This window comes from Propithecus coquereli, unplaced genomic scaffold (genome assembly GCF_000956105.1).
Source record: "Propithecus coquereli isolate 6110/MARCELLA unplaced genomic scaffold, Pcoq_1.0 Scaffold5, whole genome shotgun sequence".
Classification (NCBI taxonomy): domain Eukaryota; kingdom Metazoa; phylum Chordata; class Mammalia; order Primates; family Indriidae; genus Propithecus; species Propithecus coquereli.
Window position 1 is genome coordinate 12,128,388 of NW_012150840.1, and position 26,459 is coordinate 12,154,846.

At 41.5% G+C, this 26,459-nt stretch overlaps 1 protein-coding gene across 7 annotated transcripts in view; it reads left to right on the forward strand.

Moving 5' to 3' along the window:
• The first annotated feature begins 256 nt into the window (after positions 1–256).
• The window catches only part of RGS6 (regulator of G-protein signaling 6), a 556,008-nt gene continuing 529,805 nt past the window's right edge, over positions 257–26,459 (forward strand). The window contains exons 1-2 of one of the 7 annotated variants that reach the window (XM_012656073.1): positions 585–1,086; positions 24,640–24,743. In XM_012656073.1, the coding sequence (XP_012511527.1) occupies positions 24,660–24,743 (84 nt within the window). In that variant the 5' untranslated portion in view covers positions 585–1,086; positions 24,640–24,659. Of the gene's footprint in view, positions 384–584; positions 1,087–1,251; positions 1,438–24,639; positions 24,744–26,459 lie in introns of those variants that run through there. The other 6 variants (XM_012656077.1, XM_012656076.1, XR_001137974.1 and 3 more) reach the window with 6 other exon arrangements.

The following is a 26,459-nucleotide window of genomic DNA, read 5'->3' on the forward strand; positions in this document are numbered from 1 at the left end:
TGTAGTGCTCCAGATAAGAATAATCACACAACACTCCAGATACAGCGTGTGGTGCACAAGTTGAATAAATAAAAATGACGAGGTTAGGAACAATATCAGTGACGATCGCGGTGTCCCGTTTTAATTTAGAGGGCGCCAGCTACACGTCAGTGAGGGATTCTAAAGCTACCGGGCACACACAGGACCCCGGGCCAGGACTTCCTAAGATAACCTTGACGCCACTAAAGTTTCCAGACGGGGCCAGCTGAGAATTGACGAAAGGAGCCTCCGCCTGGTTGAGTCAGTCTCCCAGTTTTCTCGGCGGCTGCTCAAGTGCCAGGAATTTCCAGGCTTTCTCTTCCTCAGGCAAATCACGGTCTGCACCTTCCGCGGCGCTGGAACAGGTGAGCCTGAGCCGGGCGGCTGCGCCCTCGGGACGCGCTCAGGTGCCCGGCCCCGCCCCGGCCGCCGGCCCCTCCCTGCTCGGCGCGGCCCGGGCCAGGTGCCGGCGCCCAGGTGCGCGGGGCGCGGGGCTGCAGCTCCGCCGGGCACCCGACAGCGGGCGCCGCTGCAGTAGCTCGCGGGCCGCGGAGCTGAGCGGCTTCGCGAGTTGGGGTAGCTCGTCGCGCTCGGCCCTGCTCGGCGGCGAGAGCTCCGCCCGGGCGCCGGCTTCCCACAGCTGCGGGAGCCGGCGGGCGCCGAGGGGGCGGACCGACCTCCGCGCACCCTGCCGGCCCGGGGCGTGCGGAGGCGGGCGAGGGGCGAGCGCCCGGGAGCGCGGAGAGCCAGGCGGGCCCGGAGCGCGCTGGAGACACCCCGAGCGCCCCGCGCCCCGGCACCATGCGACCTGCCGCGCCTCCTCGCGGGCCCCGGGCTTCGCTCTCCGCTCGCTGAGCCCCTGCGCTCGCACCACGGAAACTCGGAAAGAGGAGGCGAGACGTTGGAGAGCCCCGCGGAGACGGACTCGACTTCCCCTCCGCCCCCAAGACGCTGCGGGTCCCCGGCTCCCTGGGCTTCTCTAGCTTTATCATGAACCTGGCGCAAGCTTGGCTTTAGGAGAAATTCAGGAGCCGGAGGGAGAGTCAAGGCAATTCTTTGGTTGCTAAGGTAATTGTAGTGGTGACAAAAATGGGCAAGAAACAAATGGGAGTAAGGGTGGTTTAAAACAGCACCCCCACCCCATTCATTCGTGTTGGCTTCATCTCCGGGGTGTGGGTGCTTGTCCATTTAAGATGCGTGACAGGTGCCGGTGTGTGTGTGTCTGCAGTTTGGGACTGTAGGAGCACGAGCTTACATAAGTGGTTAGGCAAGCTGGCGTGTGGACTTGTGTGGGATGGGTGCAGGTCTGCATATAAATCATGTTCCGGGTTTCTGGGTGCGAAGCGCTCACCGGCTGGGACGACAGTGCAGAGGAAGGTGCTTTTAGATACGTCCAGCCTTCCGATTTTGTGATCACAGGTAGGGCAGCTTTACCTCAAAAGCAGGCGTTCATCAACTTTTTCTCTGAATACGCTCGCCCATTTGTGGTTTGGAAGAAAAGAAAGTGCGTCTCTGTGGTGAGGTGCGGAGGGCAGGAGCGGGTAGTGAGGTCTGTTATTTCGGAACTGCTGTAGGAAAGGAGCCGTAGGTGGTCACTCTAGGAGGATGCGAACCACACTGGTTGGTGAGGAGAGTGAGGAGACGGTGTTTACAGTCCCTGTCAGACTGCGTAGAAAGTGGCCTAATGAGACAGGGAAAGTGACCCAGAAAATTTAATGTTGTTCAGAATGAAAGCTGCTGTATTTCATTTTTTTTTTTTTGTTTGATGGAGTAGGAACGTTATTTTCTTTCTCTCTCGTTGAGACCAGTGGCATTTCTATGCTACAAATTGAAGATATTTTGGGTCTTGTTGGCTTAGAATCGTTCTCTCAGTATTTATCAATGCTTAGGGGCCGGATCTGCAGCTCAGACCTGTTCTGATCAGTACCTTTTAGCAGCCCCAAAGTAAAACTGCAAAAATAATCAGGATTAGGTAAAACCTCACATTGAACCCTTTTCTCTTCAGAGGGGACAAGAGATGGAAGAATAAGATCTAGGCTTGTAAGTATCAGAATGGAGATCCAGAATGAGCTACAAGTTCATGAGTGTGGTGTCTGTGAAAAAGTGTTAGACTAAAGGAAACTGTTAGGTTTACCTTAATGCATTAACAACAAGGCTCTTACAGATCAATTTTCATAGGCAAATGGGTGATTATGCGGAGTGAGAACTAGGCTGTTGGTGGGAAACTTTCTGTGAGTTGTATATTCTTTATTCTTATTCTTAATTTATTAATTTTGCAATGGATGAGACTACCCTTGTGAACGAAAGTAGAGGACTGAGGGAAATTTTAGACTTTTTGGAGAGACACCTTTGTAAACCAAAGCTTGCATGCTGAATAGGGAAAGTCAAGATGATAAATTCTTTTTTGAGTTCTCTGACACTATACCACTCTTGGGCTAAATTGTTGTGAAAATATGGTAATTTCATGTATTATAAACTATATATAGAAAATCTATTCCCAACAACTTGTCCTTTCCTGAAAGAGTGTACAAATTCTAGAAATATCAGCTGTTGGGAGGTATTGTGATGAAGGGGAGAGCGACTGGTGTTTCCTTTTTCATATTCATTCCATTGGTCCTTAACTTTACTTCCAGTTTCCCTGAAGAAATTTCAGTTAACATTTACCGAATTTATATTGCCGACAGTTTCGGTAAAACAAAGCTAGCATTTCTTTGAAGCAACAAATTTGTCTTATCACATGAAACATTACAACAGTGCTTTTGTGGCAGAAATGCCTCTTTAAAAGAGCCCATTTTAATTATTTATTTATTTTTGGCCTCTGGGATAAGATATCCAACATAGATATTTTTTAAGTGAGCAAACATTTCCTGAGAAAGAAAAAAAGGATGTTTTGGTCAATGAAAGTTGCCAGTAATTTTGAATGTCTTATTGTCCACAGGGACAGAATTGTATTAGTATCCTTCTGTTTCTAATCTCTCTGATCTTCTTCCATGCATTTTATCCCCTGAACTCCTAAGACTATGCCAGGAATTGCTGAACATTCTGTTTTGTGCCAGGGGTTAAACATCAGGGAGATATGAGTAAGGAGTTGTGTGTCACATAAACGTTTTTCAAAAGGGATGTTCTCAGAGAGCTCAATACTGGGATTAATTTTTCCTTTAGCTTCACAGTTAGTTTGTCTTAACTCATAGTGCTTTGAACCTAGGAAAGCATTTGACCTCTTCATTTTCGGTGCCAGCTGGAAGGAATGTATTTACTGAATTTCATCCTCATTGTAACATATGGCATGATATAAATAATTACTATACACACAATATCCTGCTGTATGGAAAGAAACAGAATTACAAAATAAACCTTCAGGTTGGGTGATATGGATATAACATTTGAAAAAGCAGTTTTACTTTTTCCCTGATTATAAAAGTTATATTTAGCTATTGAGAAAAATTCAGGAAAATACAAAGAATAAAAGAAAGATTATTCATAATCTCCCATGGAGGGTGAACCACTATGAACATTTCTTCAAACTGTATGTTCTTCCAGATATTATTCTGGTTGCATTATTCATTATATTTCTACCCTTTCTCCCTCTCCCCCTCCAAATTTTTAAATCTTATAAATATTAATACAACTTGGAGATGTGTTAAAGGTTTGGAAAATTACTGCTTGCTTACTGGATCATTTTCGATAGATCAGCTTTTAATTTTTGTTAGTGGTCTTTGTTTTCAAAGAGAGTAATATCTCTCTTTCTCCACTCTTTGAAAACCAATGTTTGCACTTTGGGCCAGAAATACTTGGGGCTCCCCATCAGATTTAGAGATTAAAGCATCAGAAAAGAAGTAGAAAAAACATTGGCCATTCGGGATGGGAGACCTAAGTTCTGGTTGCGGTTCCTTCACTAACTTCTCGTGTGGTTTTGGCCTCTGGGCCTCTGTTTCCTCAAAGGACAAATGACACTTTTAAATTTAGCTCAATAAGCGAATGACATATTTGTTCCTTTGACATTTGATGAGAATGATCTTTGTTCGAAGAAGTGTTATTCAAACAAGATGGCTGGGGGTCACCCCCAGAATCTCTGATTCATTCTTTCTGGGCTAGAGCCTGAGATTTTATATTTCTAACAAGTCCCCAGATCATGCTGACTCTTTTGGTCTGGTGAGGACACTGGAAACTAGAGGGTAAATTACTTGAGGGCAAAAACCCTGTTCCATTTTTCTTTGCATCCATCCACCCAGTGCCCAGCAATGTACCCACCAATAGGTGTTCGGTAAGCCTTGGTTGAATAAATATCAGTTTTCTCCATGGGAAAATCTTTCTGAAGTAGTTAAGAGAAAAGAAAATAATCATCTAGAATTTGGAACCCTTAGGTATGTAGTAAGAGTAAAAACCAGTCATGAAACCCAGTTCTTCAAACTGCAAGGAAAGCAAAAATACTTACAAGTAGGCAGTTAAAATGAACATTAAACCTAACAAGTTACATTAAATAACTAGAAGTATTTGCTTGAGATATTACAAACCACAAAGCTTACCGAATACTTCACTGTTGCCTCCCTGGGACTTTCCAAACAGCAATTTATTTTCTACTATTTAAGTATATTTCAAAAGCGTGTGGGGGGAGTTCACTATTAATTACCCCAATTACCAAAGCAGCAGGTAAAGCAAGCAATGGCACCCCCTCACTGTCCCCTTCCCACCAAGAAAAAGGCAGAACAATGCTTGTTAGAGCCCCACCACCATTCTATAAGATAGGTCCTCATTTTATGATTGAGGAAACTTAAGACTTAGAGAAACAGATTAACCTGCATAAGCCCACAAAGCTAATAAGTGGCAGCATCAGAAATCAGACCTAGGCCTCTTGACAGCAAAGGGTGTTATACGTCACCACTTCCCTCTACTAATATGGAGTGAGTGTATTTGATATCTAGGAGATTCTGGCCAACTAAAATACCCTAGTGAGAATATTTGGTCATCCTTGCGTGGCTACTTTTTGAATAGAAAACTAATCTTTTCCTTCTGCTTAGGTGTTAGAAACATAGTGTACAAAGAACACCCATTTTTATGTATGGAGACTTTGAAAAATGTGTAAATATTTGAATATGAACAAAATAGATGCTCATTTAATTCAGGCTATTAAAATGAGTTGTTGCAGAGGCTAGCTGTCTGGCTTCTCTAAATAGTTTGGTAAAACCATCAAAGGGAAAAGTCATCTTTAAATTTTTGCATAGTACAATAGTACATATTCCCTTATTCACTTGTATCTGCCCTACCTGAGAGGCTATTTTCTTGCCCAAGTGGAAGTGTGCATTACTCAAAGCTTTCTGAGGTAAGGGTCTCCGGAGTGAATGGGAGATAGTGGTGGCACTCCTTTGGAGGTACCCAAAGCACTGTGTTGCACTCACAGAGATGTGGCTAGCCCAAAGCCCAGACAGAGAACTGCTATTGTTCGCTCTTAAGGTAGCACAACAAGCATTTATACACACTGTTAATTATGTTTTGGAGCCTCAGTTTCCTCATCTGTAAAATAACAATAAAAAATATACTTCTTGAGTATGTTTGACCACGAGGAGAACACAGGATGCTTTATAGAATACAGGACACAGGAGGCGTAGTTACTTAAGAAGATGAAACTGTCACTCCACAGTATCTGTTTTCTAATAATTTTGATATTGAGTCTGTTGGGAAATAACTGTTTCAGGGTAATTGTTCCTTCATTTTTCTGTTCCTGAGGACTTTCCGTATCAGTCTAGCATTTGAGGGACTCCCAAGTCTCTTTGAGAATCCTGCTCTGTAGTTCTAATATTGGGATTTGAAGAGGCTTGCAGAAAGCAAGTGGCCCAGACCTCTAAGTAGGAGAAAGCAGAGTGGGGAAGATCTCCTTTGCGGTAGCCAAAGATGCCTTCATTTCCTTGAGACTAAAGGCCGTTAATCATCAGCAGGAAGAGAAGTGAAAAAGAGGAGACTGCTCCTATAATGGTATTGCTTATGCCAGACACCCAGAGCAAGCCGATGTTTTATTTTTTTCTCTATCTCCTTGTATTTCTTATAGTGCTTGGCACATAGTAGGAGTTTGGTAAATGTTTGCTGAGTCGTTCACTTGCAGAGTGTCAGCTATGGGTGGGAGTGAATGGGAGGAGGGATGGACTAGTATGGGTGTGGATATATGGATTGGTATGAGTGTGGATGCAAGTGCAAACAGCTGTAACCGCCATTCTGATTGCTTGCTTGATTTTACCTGGCTGGATCCACTTCAGATCCATGATATAGTGGGACCTTCATCTGAGTTTCCAATTATTCATTAGTATTTGTCTTCCCCATGGGGCTGTGGTCTGTTTGTCTGGCTTTTTTGTTTTGTTTTGTTTTTGACCATATTTTTTTATCTCTATGCCCAGCACAAGTCCACACACATAGCAAATGCTTGATAAAAATTGGTTGCCCAAACAAAAAGTTGCCCAGCCTAAAAGCTATGGATCTGTCATATAGTGGTGGGCTGAGTTTACAAAATAACATCAGCATTTGTAAAACTTTTTGTAGTTCAAAGTCCTTTAACAGGAGTTAAACTCTGTATAACTCCCATTTTACAAATAAGGAAACTGAAACTGAAAAGAGGTTCAAGGACTTGCCCTAGGTCACATAGCCATTGAGTAAAGGAAACAAGACTTAAACTCAGATCTTATCAGACCCCAAAGGCTTGAGTCTCTCTCCTATATCACAAGGTAGGGAATAAACAGAGACGTAACCCTTGAGATAATTTCAGCTGTCTTGGAGAGATGATAGAAATAAACAGAAAATTAGTAATAAAGAATGTTAAGTGACAGTTTAAGAAAGAATGCATGGGATTTTACAAGATTTGGTAACAGATGATGAAGACAGTAAGTATAGTACAGTTCAGTTCAGAGAGAAGGCACTTTATCATCAGCTCTGGAAGAAACAGGCTTTGGGAAATAGGAAGAAATTTGATAGGTGAAGAGAGGGATAACGGCAAGATTTTCATGTGTGAGGTGTTGATGATACAGTCATACGTCGCTTAACTACTGGGATGTGTTCAAGAAATGCATCCTTAGGCGGTTTCACTGTTGTGCGAACATCACAGAGTGTACTTAAACAACCCATATGGTATAGGCAACTACACACCTAGCCTATGTGGTCTGGCCTATTGCTGCTAGGCTACAAACCTGTATGGCGTGTTGCTGTACTGAATACTGTAGGTAATTACAATACAATGGTAAATACTTGTGTATCTAAACACGTCTAAACATAGAAAAGGCCCGAAATGTGCATGACTGTAATTGGTTATTAAACCAATTATTGTTTGATTTCAGAGTAAGAACTAATATTTGCAATCTTCATAGTCAAAGCCATCCCAGACCACCCTAACTGAAACAGTAACTCCTACCCCTGCTCATTGCTTTGTTGTCTTACTTGCTCTATTTTTGATCATAGCTTTATCACCATGACATTGCATTCTGTGCATTTATTTACATATTGTCTGTCTCCTTCCACTGGAATATACATTCCATGAGAGCAGGGCCTGTTTCATTTCCTGTCGTAGCTCCAGCATCTGTCACAGATTCTGGCTCATAGTCATTGTTTAGGAACTATTTGTGGAATGAATGAAGGAAGGAAAAAGCATTAGAAAATGGGTTGCAAACTCGAATGATAGGACCAGTTAGGTAAAGGAAATGAGGGAAACAAGTGGGGTTTCTTTCATAATCGTAACTTAAGTTGTATTTTTTTAAATCAAAACATGCTTTGTGTGATTTTACTCCCAGAAAGAAATATATTTATACCCATTTTTCTTGAAATATGGGACCCTCTGGCCCATTTAGAGAGAGACGTGGGTACCAAATAGCATTTCCTTTATCCTAAAAGCAAAACGGCCATCCCTGTGTGATGATGAATGGCACCTGGCCCTGGACCTCAAGGTTGGGAAGGCATTAGGGACAGGGAAGGACTGTGTTAAAGCAAAAGGTATGTGCTGCTCAGAAAGCCCTGTGGTTGTTATGTTTTAATCCATTTTTAAATCATTAACAACTGATTCCAATTAGAAAAATATTATGTAGATCTATACTGCCTAAGCCAAGAGAAACACTTGTTTGAGCTGCTGTGTTTTATCTATTTGTGACCTCTCCAGAAAAAAGACAACTTTAAATAAAATGTCCAGTGTATTTTTCCTCTTAAACTGCTATGTAAGTGCTACTGTGTTCAGATTCCAAACCAAGCAGGAAGGTGCCATTATATTGTTTTGCTGACCATACATCCTAATCCAAAGACTGATTCAGCAGCTGGTCAAAATAGAAAGGACACATTCACGAAAAATAAATTTATTGATTGTATTTTAGACTTTTTTTTTATTTTTTATTTTTTAGAGAAAGGCACTTTCATTTTCAGTATAGCAGTGTAGTAGGTAGTTTAGGGCTGTGGTCCCCAACTCCTAGGCCACGCCTGAACGAGCTCTTCCCTGTCCGTGGAAAAATGGAAAAATTGTCTGCCGTGAAACTTAGGAACTGGGCTGCACAGCAGGAGGTGAGTGATGGGCAAGAGAGCGAAGCTTCATCTGTATTTACAGCTGCTCCCCATCATTTGCATCAGAGCTCCAGCTCCCCCCCACCTGGCACACCCCCATCCGTGAAAAAATTGTCTTCCGTTAAACTGGTCCCTGGGATCAAAAAGGTTGGCGACTGCTGGTTTAGTGGCTTGGCTGCTGGCTTCTGCTTATAGAAGGGGTATGTGACATGAGGCAAAGTAGCTTAACACTCTTGATCTGTGTTCTTCCCACTTGCAGAACAGGGCTGAGAAATTGTGATTGCGTTGAAGCCATTACTGAATGAGAGCATGTGCCTGGAAACAAGCTCTGGGTTAGTCAACTCTTCATGGGGTTGGGGTGGGAGGTTCCCTACTACAGGTCACAGGTGGCCTGTGGTCTCCACTGCCCTTCCCTGTTCCTTGTCCAAATCAGGCAATATGTCTGCCTCCCTCCCCAAGACCCTTTTCCAGATGATGATTGATCATATATATATATAACCCCTATGGTCAAGAAACTTAAAAGTCTTTGGGAGAAAAAAGATGGAGAGACAGAACACGGTAAGAAAGGCACATGTAAACGGAACGCAGGAGAGGGGACTTCCCACTGAGAGATTTCACTGAAGAGGCTGAGTGGACGAATTGGACCTTGGAGGACCGAGGGGTTTGGGGCCTGCAGAGATGGGATCAGGGGACGTGGTGGCAAGGGTGTGCCTGGGGCATTTCAGAGTAAATAAAAGGATAGAGGTGACAAAGTGTAAGGAATGTACAAAGAATACTTAACACCCCCCACCCCTCGCCCCCCTACCCCATAGAGAGATACTTAACAACCTTTCTGGTAGGAGAAGTCCCTGCTGGTGAACTTAAAACTTTAGTGAAAACAAGAATAGGGGAAATCTAGGTTGTAAGTAAAACTGTTTAATAAATATTTGTCATATTGACAGACAATAAAATGAGAAAACAAAAGTAGATTGTGAGTGACATTTTACTCACCTTATGTTTGTAGTAGTGGGTGTGCCACGATGACTTTCCAGTTACTCCTTACTGTTCTCCAGAACATCACTCCCCTACAGCGAAATGCTTACAGGTGGTTTTGCCCTGTTACTGTCAGTGCGCAATTCCCATGCAAATGGGCATTTCCCCCCACCATGTCAGGCTCTGTGTCCAAGAGTTCAATGCCTTTCAGGCTTGTAGACTGAGAGAGGTTGACCCCTGACTGCTGGGGCTCCCTGTGGCTCGAGGGTAAAGTGGGTACATACTGGGATAAACTTTATTTAACTAACTGGGCGTGACTGACGAGGAAGTCCTCAGATACCTCGCCTGGATGCAAAGGGTATTCAATGTCATGCCAAAGCGTCTGCTGTCAATTCCAGGTTTTCATTTTCTGGGCTTCCCTTAGCTTTCAAAAGTTTCTATACAAAAACCACTTTCCCTGCCACTTTCCCTGCCTGCCCCCTCCACCACTTTAAAAAAATCTTTCAAATCCCAGTTTCTGGTATTTTCTAATTATCCTTAACAGGAGTGACCATCAGGCTATCAAAAATGTATTTGGAAATAAGTTTAAGTTGATCTTTGCTTATTGGTAATTCTTGGGTTGGGAGTTTTCTATGGTTGAGGCTGGCCGTGTTGCTAGATATATGAAGACTGAGCAGTGATTGATAAAACTAGAAATGCAAGTTGGGGCCAGCCCAGGGAGGGACTTGAATGCCACTTACATAGGATAATTGTGATGACAATGATGGTGATTCAGGGCTCACTTGGATGCAGACACACGCACACACACACACACACACCCACACCCAACAATACCCCAACTGAACCCAAGAAAAATCCAGTATTTTAAGCAAAAATAAATTTATCTAGTTATATGTATAAGAATTCAGGTGTGGCTGGATCCAGGGACTTAAATGACATTATCAGCTCTCTTACCTGACACCTTGTCTTCTTCCTCCCTCTGTGACACTACAGAAAAAGAAGATGGTCACTAATATTCCCACCCTCACATCCTTTCAACACAGTCACCTCATTGGGAAGGGATTTTCTTTCTTCCAGCGTCCTTATCTCAGTCTCAGGGAGGACTCTGGTCCATGTTAGTCGCATGGCTATGTTGGTCCAATCTGTGTGACCAGTGTAAGGTGCACTCTGGCCAGGACAGTTCACAGGCCTGTCTTTCTCTACTAGAAGAAGATAATTTGATAGGAAAATATACTAGGCAATCAGAAACAGTAACTGCCTCAATCTTCTACACTTGCTGAAGAACTTTGTATTTTGTTTGTCGGGCAGTAGAAAGTTATTAAGAACAAATGCAGAGTATTTCAGTCATTGGGAGAGTTCTGAGATGTTTTATGAGTTGGAAGACTTTCCAACTCTTGGAAGATATTGTGAAGTGTTCCTTTAATTGTATATTTTAAATTTCATTTCACTTCTATGCTGGTTCTCTCATTCCCATTGCACCAACACAGGGGCAAGTGCATGCAGTGGTGACAGACACTGCCACTTCTGGCCCCCTTGCCATCCCTGCAGCCATAACGCTGCCATCATAGCACTTTTGTCTGGCTGTACCTGAGATAACTCAAATATCATCTTAAGGACCAGATATGCTGTATCCTTCTCTCAGATCTGCTTTTATTTGCACTATTCTTATTTAAACATACAATTCTATTAAATATATTAATATTTATAGAAAAGTAGACAAATCATTGCTCAACGAATTTTCAAACAGTAAACATATCCATGTTCTCTCTCCCAGATCTAGAAATAGAATATTACCATTCCCCCAGAAACCACCTTCTGAGCCTTCCCAGTAAATACATACCCTCTTTTCCCGAGTGGTAACCACTAACCTGGTTTATTTATTTACTTTTTAAGAGGCGGGGTCTTGCTATGTTGCTAAGGCTGGCCACAAATTCCTGGGCTCAAGGACTCCTCCCACTTTAGCTTCCCAGGTAGCTATCACTAACCTGATTTCCAACACTATAGCTTTTTCGCTTTTTAAATATATGAAATATATATGGAATCCTGCATATATGTATGTACTCTTTTGTTTTCTGGATTCTTATGTACAGCATTCATGTTGTGATGCACAGCAGTAATTTATTCATTTTTTTCTTGCTATACAGCATTCTACTTTGTGATATTCCACAAACTATTTATTCATCTACTGTTGATGGACATTTGGGACATTGGCCAGTTTAGGTATATCATGAATAGTGCTTCTGTGAACATTTTCTGTGTGTTTCACGGTACACATATGAATGCATTTCTGTTTGGTATACACCTAAGGCTGTTTGCTGGGTCATGGGGTATGCATATATTCAGCTTTAGTAGGTCCTTACAAAGAGTTTTCCTAAGTGGTTGTACTTTTTATACTCTTAACATCAGTTTATGAGTGTTTTAGTTTCTCTATATCCTTGGCAAGACTTGGGATTGTTAACTTTTAAATTTTAGCCATTCTGGTGGGTATGTAGTGGTATGTCATTATGGTTTCAATTTGCATTTCTCTGGTGACTAATGATATTGTCCTTTTTAAATATTTTTTTTTTTGCCACTGTTATTCATCTTTTCTAGTGCCTGGTCAAATATTTTGCCTATTTTTCTAGTGGTTTGTCGATCTGCTTCTCGTTGAGTTGTTGGAGTCTTTTTAAAAACAAATTCCTAATACAAATAGTTTTACCAGTCATATGTATTTAAAATATCTTTTCCCATCTCTAGTGCCTTGCCTTTTACTCCCTTTTGATGAATAGTAGATCTTTTAATATAATCCAATTTATCCATCTCATCCTTTATGGTTATTATTCTCTGTGCCTGCTTAAGAAATTTTTGCCTACCCTAAGGTTATGAAGCTACTCCGTTTTAATATTTAGAAGCCCTGTTGTTTTGCCTTCTGTCTTTAGGTCAAAAATCCACCTGGGGTTGATTTTTGTCTATGGCATGGGAAAGGCATCTGTATTTATTTTGTTTTCCATATGGATATCCAATTAACCCAGCACCACTTATTGAAAAATCTCTTCATTTCCACTGCCCTGAAATGTCACGTTTGTTATCAATCGGGTGATCCTACATATATGGTTCCGTCTCTGTGTTTTCTAGTCCATTTTAATTTTATATTTGTCTATCCTAATACTGATGCCCCACTGTCTTAATTACATGAGCTTTATAATGAGTCTTGATATCCAGTAGTGTATGTACTCAAGCTTTGTTCTTGTTTGAGAATAGCTTGGTTATTCTTAGCCATTTGCATTACTATGTAATTTTTAAAAATCATCTTTTGACAGGATTTTGATTGAGATTGCATTACCTCTCTAGCCCAAATGGGCAATAAATTAATGTCTTTACAGTGTTGACTATTTCAACCCATTAATATGGTAGATCCCTCCATTTATTTAGATCTTTCATTTCTGTTAGTGTTTTTGTATCCTCTATGTTGTAAAAGTATTGCACATCTTTTTAAGGATATATTTCTAGTATTTGAAGTTATTTGGTGCTATTATAAATGGTAACTTTGAAAAACATGTTTTCTGATTTTTTTTGCTGATATATAAAAATACAGTTGAGCTTTATTTATTGACTTTGTATCCAGTGACTTTGCTAAATTAACTTATTAATTCTGATAGTTCTGTGCAGATGATTTTGAATTTTCCATGTATACAATTAAGTTACCTGCAAAAACAGTTTTTACTTTTTCCTTTCTAATCACTGCGACTTTTGTCATTCTTTTTATTGCCTTTTGCATTGGCTAAGACCTCTAATATAATGGGGAATAGAAGTGGTGATAGTGGGAAAGTTTTCAGTTTGACTATTAGATATTATGGTTGCTGCAAGTGTTTTAAAAATACCCTGTGACAGATTAAGCAAGTCCCCTTACATGCAAAATTGACTAAGAATATTTTCATGAATGCTCTTCAATTTGTTGACTTTGGCTCGATGCCTTAAAGCAATAGTTCATGGAATATCAGGCTCACCTCTGTCCCTGCCTTTCTCTTGGATCTTTTTTTTTTTTTTTTTCTCTTGGATCTTGATCCCATGTGTACTCATTGCCTTGGGAACTCTTTTTTAAATATATGTTTTATCCACCTTTTCCAGTTGTTCTTAAGAGTTGACCTGTAACAAGCTAGATCCTTGCTGTAGGAAGTGGTACTGTACATTCTAATTGTACTATTTTTGTCTTCCATCTACATGGTATGAATAAAACTGTAAAACAAACCCTCAAGAACCTATTCAATTGTTATTTCTTTGACCTATATTGCTTCTGGCTGGTGAGCTTTGTGAACAGATCTTTCTTTTGTTAAGTTTTGCTATCTTAAGAAGAGGAAAAGCCTATTGCTGCTCCAAATGTATACATTATGGAGGTACAGTGAGATACACCATATATTAAATTTAAATGCCTAGTTTTAGGGTATAAACATACTGATTTTACCTGTTCTTTAAAAAAAAAAAAAAAAAGAAACAATGAGATCCCAAGAAATAAAACTGACATTCTTTAAAAAAAAAAAAAAAAAAAAGCCAATCAGAGTGCTTTTCTTCTTGGGTCCCCTGGGAACATGTCATCCTCTTCATCTCTTAGTCATCCCCTTCTTGTGTATAAAAATTGGCAAAGCTTCTCTGTCACTCCCACTTCTTTTCTAGCAGTCATACAATCTTTCATGTGAAATAAGAGAATAATAAAATTTTACTTCTGCAGTCCCTACAGTCAGTAGTATGAGAAGCTATAATCTTAGAACCCATCCTTAAAAAATGTCAGTCCCCTCATGTGAGAGGAGACGCGTTTGGGATCTCAAGACCCAACGTCTAATGCCGGCCGTATTAGTAACTAGCAGATCACATTCAAATACAACTTGACCCCCCCAGGCCTTAGTGTCATCCTCTGAAGAATAAAGGCTTAGACTTGTTCAAGGGACAGGAAAATTTTTATGTAAAGGACTAAACAGTAAATATTTTGAGATTTGTGGGCCACTACTCAACTCTGCCATTGTAGTGCAAAAACAATCATAGGCGATGAATAAACAAATGGGTGGTTTTTTATAAAACTTTATTAATAGGCACAAATTTGAATTTCATACAGTTTTATGTGTCATAAAATATTATTCTTCTTTGAACTTCTTTCAACCATCTAAAAAATGTAAACACCATTCTTGGCAAACAGATCATATAGAAACAGGCAGCAGGCTAGATTTGTCCCACGGGCTCTAGTTTACCAACGTTAGAGCTAGTTGACTGTCAAGGGCTGTTCCACAGCTCTGGGTTAGGATTGATATACTAATCTTTTTAGACAATATTTTTTCCTGTCTCATGAACATTGTTCAAAAGGGTCTATTCCTTTCTTTTAGATTAAGAAAAATAAAAGATTTTATTTTACCTTTATTCCTTCTCCGATGCTTCCTCTTTCTTTTTGTAGATCCAAGTTTCTGACCTATATCATTTTCCTCTTTCAGAAGACCTTTTAGTATTTCTTGCATGGCAGGTCTGCTGGGGATGAATTTCCTCAGTTCTTGCTTGCCTGAGGAAGTCTTTGTTTTTCCTCCACTTTTGAAGGATAATTGCACTAGATGTAGAATTCTAAGTGGGTGTCTTTTTTTTTTCTTTCAACATTTTAAGTATTTCACTCCACACCCAGGCTTGCATGGCTTGTGATGAGAAGAGCTCTGTAATTCATATCTCTGTTCTTCTATAGGTGAGGATCTGGCTTCTTTCAAGATTTTCTCTTTGTCTTTTGTTTTCTACAGTTTGAATATGATACACTTAGGTGTAGTTTTTTCTGGGGGTGGGGTATTTATCCTGATTGGCGTTTTCTAATCTTCCTGGATCTGTGGTTTGTTGTATGTTATTAATTTTGGAAAGTTCTCAGTTGTTATCTCTTCAAATATTTCTTCTACTCCTTTCTCTCTTTATCCTCCTGGGGTTCTGATTACACTTATGTTACACCTTTTGATGTTGTTCCACAGTTCTTGAATGTTCTTTTTTTTTTTTTTAATTTTTCCCTTAATTCTCTCTCTTTCTTTTTAGTTTGGAAATTTCCTCTTGACCTTCAAGTTCACTGATTCTTTCTTGGCCATTTTGAATCCGCCGATGAGCCCAGGAAAGGCATTCTTCATTTTACAGTGTTTTTGATTTTTAGCATTTCCTTTTTAAAGGAGTTTTTAAAAAAAGAGTTTCTGTCTTTCTGCTTTCATTACCATTTTCTTTTTCCATTACAACCCTTAACATTTTAAATCATAGTTATTTTAAATTTCCTGTCTGTTAATGACACAGATAATTCCAACATCTGTGTCATATCTGAATCTGATTCTGATGATTGCTTGTCTCTTCAGAATGTGTTTTTTTCTTGCCTTTTAGCATGCTTTGTAATTCTTTGTTGAAAGCCAGACATGATGGATTGGGTAATGGGAACTGAGGTAGATAGGCGGTTAGCGTGAGGTTTATTTAATCTGACTAGGAGTTGGGCTATAGTTAGTGTTTGCTGTGGCTGTACGTGCCAGAGGCTTCAAATCTCCCTAGTGTCCTTATTTTTGTCTTCTCTCTTGATTTTAGGTTTCCCTAAGTGCTCCTCCTCAGGGAGTTTGTGTCCTGGAGGTCTTTGAGCTGTAATCCACTGTTATACTGGAGCATGTTGGCATGGCAGTGGTGTGTAGGTGAGCAGAAATGTTCTGTAACCATCCAAGTAAGAGCAAAAATGGAGGAACTTCCCTTTAGTAAATGCAGTAATACTTTCCCCTATAAAAGAAGGGAAGACAGAGAACATGGTGGCTTAGATGAGGGTGTCTGAAGATGAGGGACTCGCCTTCTGCTGGCTTCCATTTCCTTAGTGAATTTTGTTTTTTAAGAGACCAGGCTAGAGTGCAGTGGTGTCATCATAGCTCACTGCAACCTTGAACTCCTGGGCTCAACTAATCCTCCCACCTCAGCCTCCTGAGCAGCTGGGACTACCGATATGTGCCACTGTGCCAGGCTAATTTTTTTTTTTTAATTTTTTGTAGAGACGGGGTCTCACTATGTTGTTACTCAGGCTGGACTCGAACTTCTGGCCTCAAGCAATCTTCCCACCTCAGCCTCCCAAAGTGCTGGGATTACAGGCCTGATCCACCACCCCTCACCCTCTTCAGTGAAGTGAGCCCATCAATGGAGACTTTGTGTTAAGTCTGAGCAAGAAAAAGATAGGAGATAGCCAATTCAAAAAGGGAGAAAGCAAGCTTGGTAGGACAACGTTTTAGGTTTGGTGGGCAGTGTTGACTGCTCATTTGAAGTTGGTGGTCATGAATTTAAAATGCAGCTAGTCAGTCTGTTTGTGTGATTTTCCCCCCACCCCAAAGCATTCCTCCATTTGGATGTGAGCTTGGAGTTGATGGATGTGTGGGCTCCATCAGTGTTGGAGTTTCGAGAGGGCAATGTACCACTGCAGGGGGGAGGTGCGGCAGTAGAGGGTATTTGAGAGGGAGTGATCGGGAGTGGTTGTAACCAGGGAGCCCGTGAGAGCAGACAGTGAAGGCAGAGTGAGTAGCGGTAACGGATAGTGAAAAAGTTGTGGGTTCCGTGGAGTGACTGTCTAAATAAGTTTGAAGGAAGTTTGCAGTGCGCGTGGAGTAAGGGAGCTGGGAAGAGGAAAGGCGGACGGAGTGGGGGATGCTTGTACCGGAAGCTGAGGTGATACAGGCGCTGGTGATGACCAGGTTCAGGATGTGGCCATGCAAGGTGGCGGCTGAGGAGGAAAAAGGTTCAGGTGGGGAAATGAGGAACTGAGAAACCGGCTTTTCAGGTAGGTCTTTGGTGTTAAAGTTACTGAGACTGATGGAGAAGAAAACCTCTGAGAGTTGGAGGCTGGAGTCTTCAGGAAATGAAAAGGCACAAGCAGGCGGGAGGTGGAAAACAGCAGTGAGGACGGGTAGACAGTGGCGTAGCCAGATGGCCTGAGTGTCCCAGCAGGGATTTGTGTCAGAGGAGGGAGGGAAATCGTTTGGAGCAGCAGCGGAGAGCCAGGAGGATGCCTCTCCTACTTCCTGTTCTTGAGATATATGGGGTGAGGACAGCTGGGCTGCAGGGGAGGGGATGTCCTCAGGGGAAGGCAAGTGTCCATGAAGGTCACAGAAGGTCAAAGTTCAGAGAGGAGGTGGGAGGACACAGTGGGCATACTGTCTACAGAAGAAGAGTTCAAAGGGTGGGACGGGTCTGTGGGGAGTCGGCAGAGCTGAGGCTGTCCAGAGCAGGGCGGATGGAGTTCGGAGCCCTGGGAAGAGGATGCCTGGGTGGCATCTGGCTGCACCTGCACTTCCAGCAGCGATTGGAGTAATAGGATTCCCAGGCCCAGGCATGGGCATGTTATGTGGCCGACTTTCCACCTCTCCCTCCCAGATCAATTTTTAGGACCTTCGCTTAACATAGGGAGTGTAAAATACTTTTCTTTATAAGCAGCTTTGGTAGACTAATTTGTTTAGGCTGTCAGGCAGCTGTAGCAATTGAGGATTGTGTTTGTTTATATTAAGGTAGGATTGATAGGGAGAAGTCAATTTCACTGATCCACTAGGAAGTGGAATGAAGGAAACACAGATTAGTTGAGGACCTACTATGTACCAGGCTTTGTGCTAAATACTTTCTGTATTGGGTTTCACTGGAGACCTGCTGGATTTCACTGATGTGTTGGAAAGACCACGGGCATTGGAGTTAGTCCTGGGTTTGAATTTTAGTTCCTTAGCGGACAAGCTGTGTTATTTGGGGCAAGTTACCTAAGTTCTCCAGCCTTCATTTTCTCATGTATTAATAGATTGAGAATAACATCCACCTGCTGTGGTGGCTGTGAATTGCGGCCCAGGTGATTGTACTGAGCAGACCAGGCTGAGAGCCATTTCAGCAGGGTGATTAGTATGTCTCCATTTTATTAATGAGGAAACCAAGGCCCAGAGAGGCTTAGTATGTTGCTCATGGTCTCACAGCACTGAAATGGCATAGCCAGGATTGAGAGCCAGTTCTCTGACCCCAGGACCTTTGTTTTATCCATTATGTTGAGTTTCTGCCTTAATACCAAGGAAGCTAACGGAGCCCCACATCAGCCTGTCTGCTCAGACATTAGGCAATGTGGGATGGGATGAAGGGATCAGGTGAAGGGAAGACAGGCTGTATGGAATCTAGGTCAGTGGTTTCCAAACCTGGCTACACTTCCAAATCACCTGGGGAACGGTTAAACTACAAATCTCCAGGGACTACCCTAGGCCTACTAGATTTCTGGAGCATGGGAGCAAGGAATATGTATATTTATTTTTGAAAATTAAAAAAATTATTATTATTTTTTTAGAGATAAGCTCACTCTCTCTGTCTCCCAGGCTGGAGGTAATGGCATGATCACAGCTCACTGCAGCCTAGAACTCCTGGCCTCAAGTGATCCTACCACCTCAGCCTCCTGAATAGCTGGGACTACAGGTATATGCCGTCATGCCTGGCTAAGATTTAAAACTTTTTCTAGAGATGGGGTCTCACTATGTTGCCCAGGCTGGTCTCAAACTTCTGGCTTTAAGCGATCCTCCTACCTTGGCCTCCCAAAGCATAGCCATGAGCCACAGTGCCCTGCCGAGGAACATGTGTATTTAGAATCTCCCCCACTTTATTCTGAGGCTGCTGGTCTGCTTCAGTTCCTTGAACAGACTTTCCAGAACCATTGCATTCTAAGCAGAGTCCTCAAATGATCAGGTGATTATATCCCAGTAAAATACTGGGTGCTTGGCAATGCCAGCAAAATCAGCCTTTAGGGGTTGAGTGCTATTGCCTTGCTTTAAGATCTTTGGTGTATTACCTGAAACAGACACTCGATCTGTCATTGACCATTTGAACTTTGACTATATAGGAAATGTCAAGTTGGCAGACTCTGCTATAACAGAAAAAATTATTTGTTATTTAGAGCTGTTGTTCTTCCTTCTTTCCCCTTGAGATTCCTGCCCACTCAGTCAGATTAGAGCTATATCAACAAGCTTGTACTACTGAGCTAGCACACATCTTGCAAATTTTTTTTTTCTGAAGTGCTTAACGTTGCTGATGTCAGAAAAAAAAATCCATTGGATTTTAATGGGTGGGGGCAAACAACATGAATCTGGTATAACGTGGAGCAGAGGATAAAATATCAACAGAAATTCTAATTTGGCAGCATAAATATTCAAACTGTATCACAGTCAGGGTGTGACTACCTCTCCTACATGACATTTCCCTGAATAGGTTTTGAGGGCTGGGCACTAAGAGTGGCAGGCATGATGTTTAAGGCTTTTAGCTGCATGTGACGATGATTTTAGTGGCATTGTAGGGCAATTGCAGTCGTCCTCCTTGTAGCTCTGCATCAGGATCACCTGAGGAGGTCGTCAGACTGCTGAAGGCTCCATCTCAGATGCGGGAGTCAGAGCGTCAGAGGGTGAGGGTTGGTTGTGGGCTTCGCCATTGATTCTCGTGCCAGTAGCCTGGAAATTACCCTTGGCCAAGCACTGGCCTAGAACAAGACCAGTGGTCAGTCTCTACGTTCAGTCTATGCTGGGGCGTTTACATGACTTCTTTAAAAGCAACCTTGCATAGTAGAGGGTTCTCGTCTTCCAGGTGAAGAGCTGGAAGTCTAGGGTGGGAGCATCAGTTGCCAAAGGCCATGCAATAGTCTCAGTGAGGGCAGCGCTGCAATGTGATTCCCGACCTGACTTGGAAGCTCCTTCCTTTTCCATGTCATCAAGCCCCTTCCTCGCTGCTCTCTGCTCAGCATCGTTGCCTGCTATACCCTAGGCTTTGATTGCTCCAGAGGGGCTGGGCTATAAAGAAAACAGCAGGCATTTGTTACAACTGCCAGTTACAAATGCCACGTAAGTTTGGAATAAATTGCAGACGCAGTCCTGACTTTCACAGGATTCACTAATCTGTTTGTCGCAGATGCTCAATTGTTCTGTGTCTTCTACCTTCCCCATGTAGTCCTTCTTACTAAACTGCTCATGAATTCCTGAGTTTAGGGCTGGCCCATATCAGTAAACTCTGGGGACAATCTTCACTTGCGATTCCACACATGGGTCTTTTTTGGTAAAGAGCCTTCATTTTGAGGCAGTTTTAATGGCTTATTATCCAGATGAATGTTCCAGAAAGTGTCCACTGCATCTTGGTGGAATCTTATCAGTTCCATCATTCATTTGAAAATATCTGAGTACCTCCCATGTGCCAGGCTCTGTTCTAGGTGCCACAGGTAGAGGGTGAACCCAGCGACAAAGCCCCTGCCTATGCAGAACTGGCCTTCTAGTGGGGAAATCCCTGATACACAAGGAAATGAAGTCCTGTCAGTTCGGATAGGTGCCAGTCCCTGTTAAGTCACCCTACACTCTTGGCTGTCTCCCACTTCATCTCTGAGATCAGATCATCTTCGTGGTGTTTTTCTCCCGAGGGTCTAGCCCGGTACTGGACCCCTCCTGGGGCCGCAGGTCTCCATGCCGGTGTGTGCTGTAGCCTGGGCTGAACAGCAAACTCCGCCTCCCCCAGCTCCTCGTCATCCTTCTACCCCCATCTCAGTTGTCACCTCCTGCTGCTCTGTGCCATGATAACGCAGCACTTACACATTACCATGTCCTCTTTGTGGACATGTCTGTTACCACTATGAGCATTTTAAGGAGAGCACCTGTGTCTGATTTCTGTGTGTATCCCCGGGGCCTGGCCTGGAGCCTCGTGAAAGTAGATGCTCGGTACATTTGCTCAAAGAATAAATGTTGAGCCTCACGGAACCTAGTGGTGGTGTTATCGGAATTTCTTCCTGGGGAGGGATGCTGAGTCAGACAGGGGACATTCCACCCTGAGATTTTGTGATTCTTTGAGACATGCGGCTGAGAGCACTGCCATGAATAGAGGAGAAGGGCTAGGTAGGCAGTGATGGTGGAGAGAGGTGGCATGGAACATTCTGGGGAGAGCCTTTGAAGGAAAGTTAGAAATTTGAAGTTCTGAGGTTCTAGATTAGAGCTGGGAGGAACTTTAAGGATGCTGGTTTTTATAGCTAATGTCCAACTGAGGTCTAGACAAGCTGTGGCTTGACTTGCTTCTGACAGCTAGCTAGTTGCAGAGCAGGGGACGATCCAGGCCTCCCAGTTCGGAGGGCTTTCCACTGTGCTGGGACTGTGATTTGTGATGGATAAGGGAACAAAAAGCACAGAGAGGTGAAGTAACCTGCCCCAGATCACACAGCCAGTAAGTGGTAAAGCCTGGATTCAGAGGTGGATCTGTCTGATGACAGAGGCCAGATTGTAACCACTAAGCTATGTTGTCCCTTGTTGGAGGTTGTAGAACATGGTCTTAGCTTATTTTCAATTTTCCTCTTTTGTTAGCTGTGAGTCATTGTGGGAAAATAATATTAACACGCTTTATTTCTATTGAAATGCAGCTGTGTGTTTTCAGCAAAAACACCGACATTCTTCAAACATTTAAATAAAAGTCCCTGGATTATTTCCTGTGTGTATGTACATGTAGTATATGTTAATATAAATAAAATGAAGAAGGCTCTCTTTTTCTCTACCCCTAAATTTAAAACACTCCCATTCCTTTCCATTGCACTCCATGTAAAAGAAGTATTTTACACCATATTGTAATGAATGAAAATCTAGTCCTTTAATTTCATGAACCCCAGCCTTACAGTCAATGAATTTAATTTAAACCTACCTATGTACGTTTCACGTCCAGTTCTCTCTGACATCTGTTGACATAGGGACTAGAAGATAGGTATGTTATTATTTTAGAAATGATTCTTTCTAGACACAAAAAAGTTAAATTGCTTGTCTGAGTTTCAAAAATAAGTTAATAGAGGAACCCAAAATAGAAGCTTTTCTACTGAGTAGTAGACTCACTAAAATTCCTAACATAAAGACTGTCCACATTCACTTAGTAGTTTGAAGTCCAGACCGTGGAACATCAGCCTGTTTTAACACCCAGAAATGCTTCTGTGGGTGGGAGGGCGAGGCCGGGGATAGGCATAGGGAGAGCTGACACGTTTGTTTCTAGGTCACGTCCAACCTCGCCATGATAACACAGTTTTCTAGGCGGAAGAGAATACGCTCATTAAAGTGAAAGTGTTCATTTTAAAATACAGCAACAGAAACCCACAAGGGCTGTATTACACAGATAAATGAGCATACATTAATGGGTCAATTTTTGTTTTTCATGCCCTGTCATATTCTGTATTAAGGCAAAGGAAGGGGCAACTAAATAGTTGTTTAAAAATGAAGCTGTGTTGTTCATTTAACTTTAAAAGCCACTAATTAGAATAATAATCAGTGTTTCCATGTAGTACTATATTCATAGAAATACTCATATTACAGTGGGTAGAGATAATAGAATGATGCTCTTTATCTCATTCTGTAATCTAATTCTAAAACATCCTTATTCATAAATGATGAAGAAAGCAGGTGATGTTATTCAGATGGGATATTTCGGGCAATTAAATTCTTAGCATAAATTACAAATTTCTGTCTTTCCTCCATCTTTCACTCAGATTTGTTTTTACGGAATGACCTTTGGTACCAACTTTTTTTCATAATAAAATGTTTCCTGAGTTTTTATTATAAATTGAAATTACCTTTTCTATGAAGTATGATATTTATAAAAGTTTCTTTGATGAAAAGCCTGCACATTTTGTACAAATAACCCAGGCAGGTTCTCAGATTAGTGATAACATTTGTACAGGACTTTTATGGCTTTATACTACACTTTCACACTCAGCTTATCTGACCCTTCCTGTGAGGAACCCGGTGGAGTTCACATTTTACTGATGAGAGTAAGGTAGAGGAAAGTGCCTTAGTGTGATTCTGGACATAGAGCAGGCATTCGCTAAAGGGAAGTTAACAGAAGGAACCAAACGGTTATTTAACTCGCTCAAGCTCATGCAGCTGATATAACGTCACACCAAGAATGGAACTTGCTTCTTTACTCAGAAATTCCATATGCCTATCGTGTCACTGTTTTCAGGCTTCTAAAAAGACCAAATTAAATATATTCATTTTTCTTAATTGAGGTGAAATTCACATAACGTAAAATTAACCATCTTCAAGTGTATGATTCAGCAGCATTTAGCACATTCACAGTGTTCTACAACTGTCACCTCTATCTAGTTCCGTAATATTTTCATCATCTCTGAAGGAGACCCAGGATCCATTAAGCAATCACCCCATTCCATCCTTACCCCAGCCGCTGGCAACTGCTGATCTGTTTTCTGTCTTTGTGGATTTACCTGTTCTGGATATTTCACATAAATGGACTCACACAATATGTGACATTTTGTGTCTGGCTCTTTTCACTTAGCATAATGTTTTCAAAGTTCATGTGTGTTGTAGCAAGTATCAGTCCTTCATTCCTTTCTGTGGCTGAATAATATCGCATTGTACGGATACACACATTTTGCTTATCCATTCATCCACTAATGGGCATTTTGTGTTGTTTCTACCTTTTGGCTATTGTGAATAGTGCTGCCGTGAACATTTGCGTACAAGAATTTGTTTGAATACTTGTTTTCAGTTATTTGGGGTATGTACTTAGAAGTGGAATTGCTAGATCATTTGGTAATTCTATGTTCAACTTTTTGAGGAACCATATTCTACAGTGACTGCACCGTTTTACATTCCTACCAGTAATGTATGAGAGTCCTGCTTTCCCCATATCCTTGCCAATACTTATTTGAGGGTTTTTTTTTATTATAATCATTTTAATGGTATGAAGTGGTATCTCCTCGTGGTCTAGATTTGCATTTCCCTAATAAATTATTCATATTTTAATGCACAGAATTAATCAGAAAATAAGCTTTGGCAAGACAAAATCAACATCAAAATGATTGGCTTCATCTGTCTTCAGGAGATTATTTAAGAGCAGCATATATTCACTCCTAGGGTACATGATTCTGGGCTGAAAATAAAGAACATGTTGCTTTGGGATTAGAAGAATGTATGTGGGTAGTAAGACCACAATTATCCCCTAACTTTTTTTTAAGACCTCTTAAATGAGGAAAAATAAGAAATTATATCATTTTTTTTTTTTGTTTTCGTGACATCTGCCAAAAGATACTTAGTTCTTTGCATTTCAAAGCTTTCTTTGTATAATTCCTTCATGACTTAATGGTCTATTCATTTATTTTTGCAGTGTGAGTGAAGACACCCAGGATGGCTCAGGGATCCGGGGATCAAAGAGCAGTGGGGATTGCAGACCCAGAGGAGAGTTCTCCCAACATGATAGTCTACTGCAAAGTAAGGCATCTGGTTAAATGCTGTGCGTGCTGCCTGTGTGTAGGGTCGTGTTCTGTGTAGGGTTGACTGATGGGTTGGCGGCAAGACAGATGTTTTCTGCCTAAATTGCCTTGACTCATAAATGAATATTTTCTTCCCATATCCTCTGATTCTTTCGTTCTAAAATTCAAGCAGGTTAAGTTTAACATACTTGAATGCTTGGTATTTAACACTTGAAAAATATTATACCATTTAGTTTTCTTTAAACCCAAAGGTTGCCTGAGCAATGCAGATGGAGACATATTCTCCTTCAGTACAAAGGCCTTGATGTAAGATTTATTAACTTAAGTTCTTCGAACTCATAGCATGTACAAGGTCTGGGCTAAATGCCGTGGGAGATACAGAGGTATGTTCACATGAGATATGCTTACAGTTGGTAGGAGATATAAGATATATACAACTGAGTGTAATAGAGTCTGAATGTTAATTTCCAAAATAGTGGAGCATGTAGATTGTTATATAATCTCAGAGGAGGGGGCAATTTCTCCCAACCGCAGAGGTCAGAATAGGCTTGTGGAGGAGTGGTCTTTGAACTCAGTTTTAAAGGATGGATGGGATTGCTTTATGTGGAAAGCAGAGAGGAAGAACATTCCAGGCGATGAGATGTGTTCATCAGAGACACAGAGCTGAGGAAAGTAAACAGTAAATTACAAGGAGTAAATGAAGGTAAGATCTTGGGAAGAGAGGCTGGATGGAGCCAGATTTTAGTGTTGGCTTATAGGCAATTTAATTGTGAAAAACCTGTGTGTGGGAATTGTAAGATCAATGTCTTTTTGGAATTAATGCGTCTTGTCCCAGTGTGCCTAGGGGATTGTTATCAAGATAGAGTGGAGGCTCTAGGGGGCATATTTCTGTATCTGTGTGAAAGGTAAAAAGGACACCAATCTAGCCTGGGAAATGCCTTTCAGAAGTGAGAGGGACTGATAAGAGGTATTAAAGCGTCTGAACTAAAAATGACTTGGAAACTGACTGAATGTGGGATTAGGAGGAGAGTAGAGGGTCAAAGATGAGTAAGTTTTTGATGTTGGGTGAATGAAAGCCATTGATGCTATTAGTTCAAATAGGGACATTTGGAAGAAAAATTCATTTTAAAGGAAGAAACTATGGCACATAAGTTTATTTTTGCACATGTTGAATTTGGGGAAATAATTACTTCTTATTGTACACCTTCCTAATGTTTGCATGTTTGTGAAAATTAAGCCTAACTGTGTTACATGTTAATAAGGAAATGAGTTAATGTTCATTCATTTCACTAACTGTCTAAGTTGTCTGCTCAGTTCTGTGTATTCTGTAAGACTGTGTTCTATCTATGTTAATCATATGGGCAATGTTGGACTAGATATTCCTGGATGATCAATATGGCAAATTTTTGTCTTTTCCTTGTAAAAATAGAGCTCTCAAATTGTTCTTGCTTTGAGTGTAAAATTCTGTAATTCTTTGCTTTGCAAGAGAATTCTTAGATAACCCATCTCTAAGAAAGATGCTTATTAAACTATAAAGAAAATATACTAGCTCTCTGGGAGGCCGAGGCGGGCGGATCGTTTGAACTCAGGAGTTTGAAACCAGCCTGAGCAAGAGTGAGACCCCGTCTCTACTAAAATTAGAAAGAAATTAATTGGACAACTAAAAATATATAGAAAAAATTAGCCAGGCATGGTGGCGCATGCCTGTAGTCCC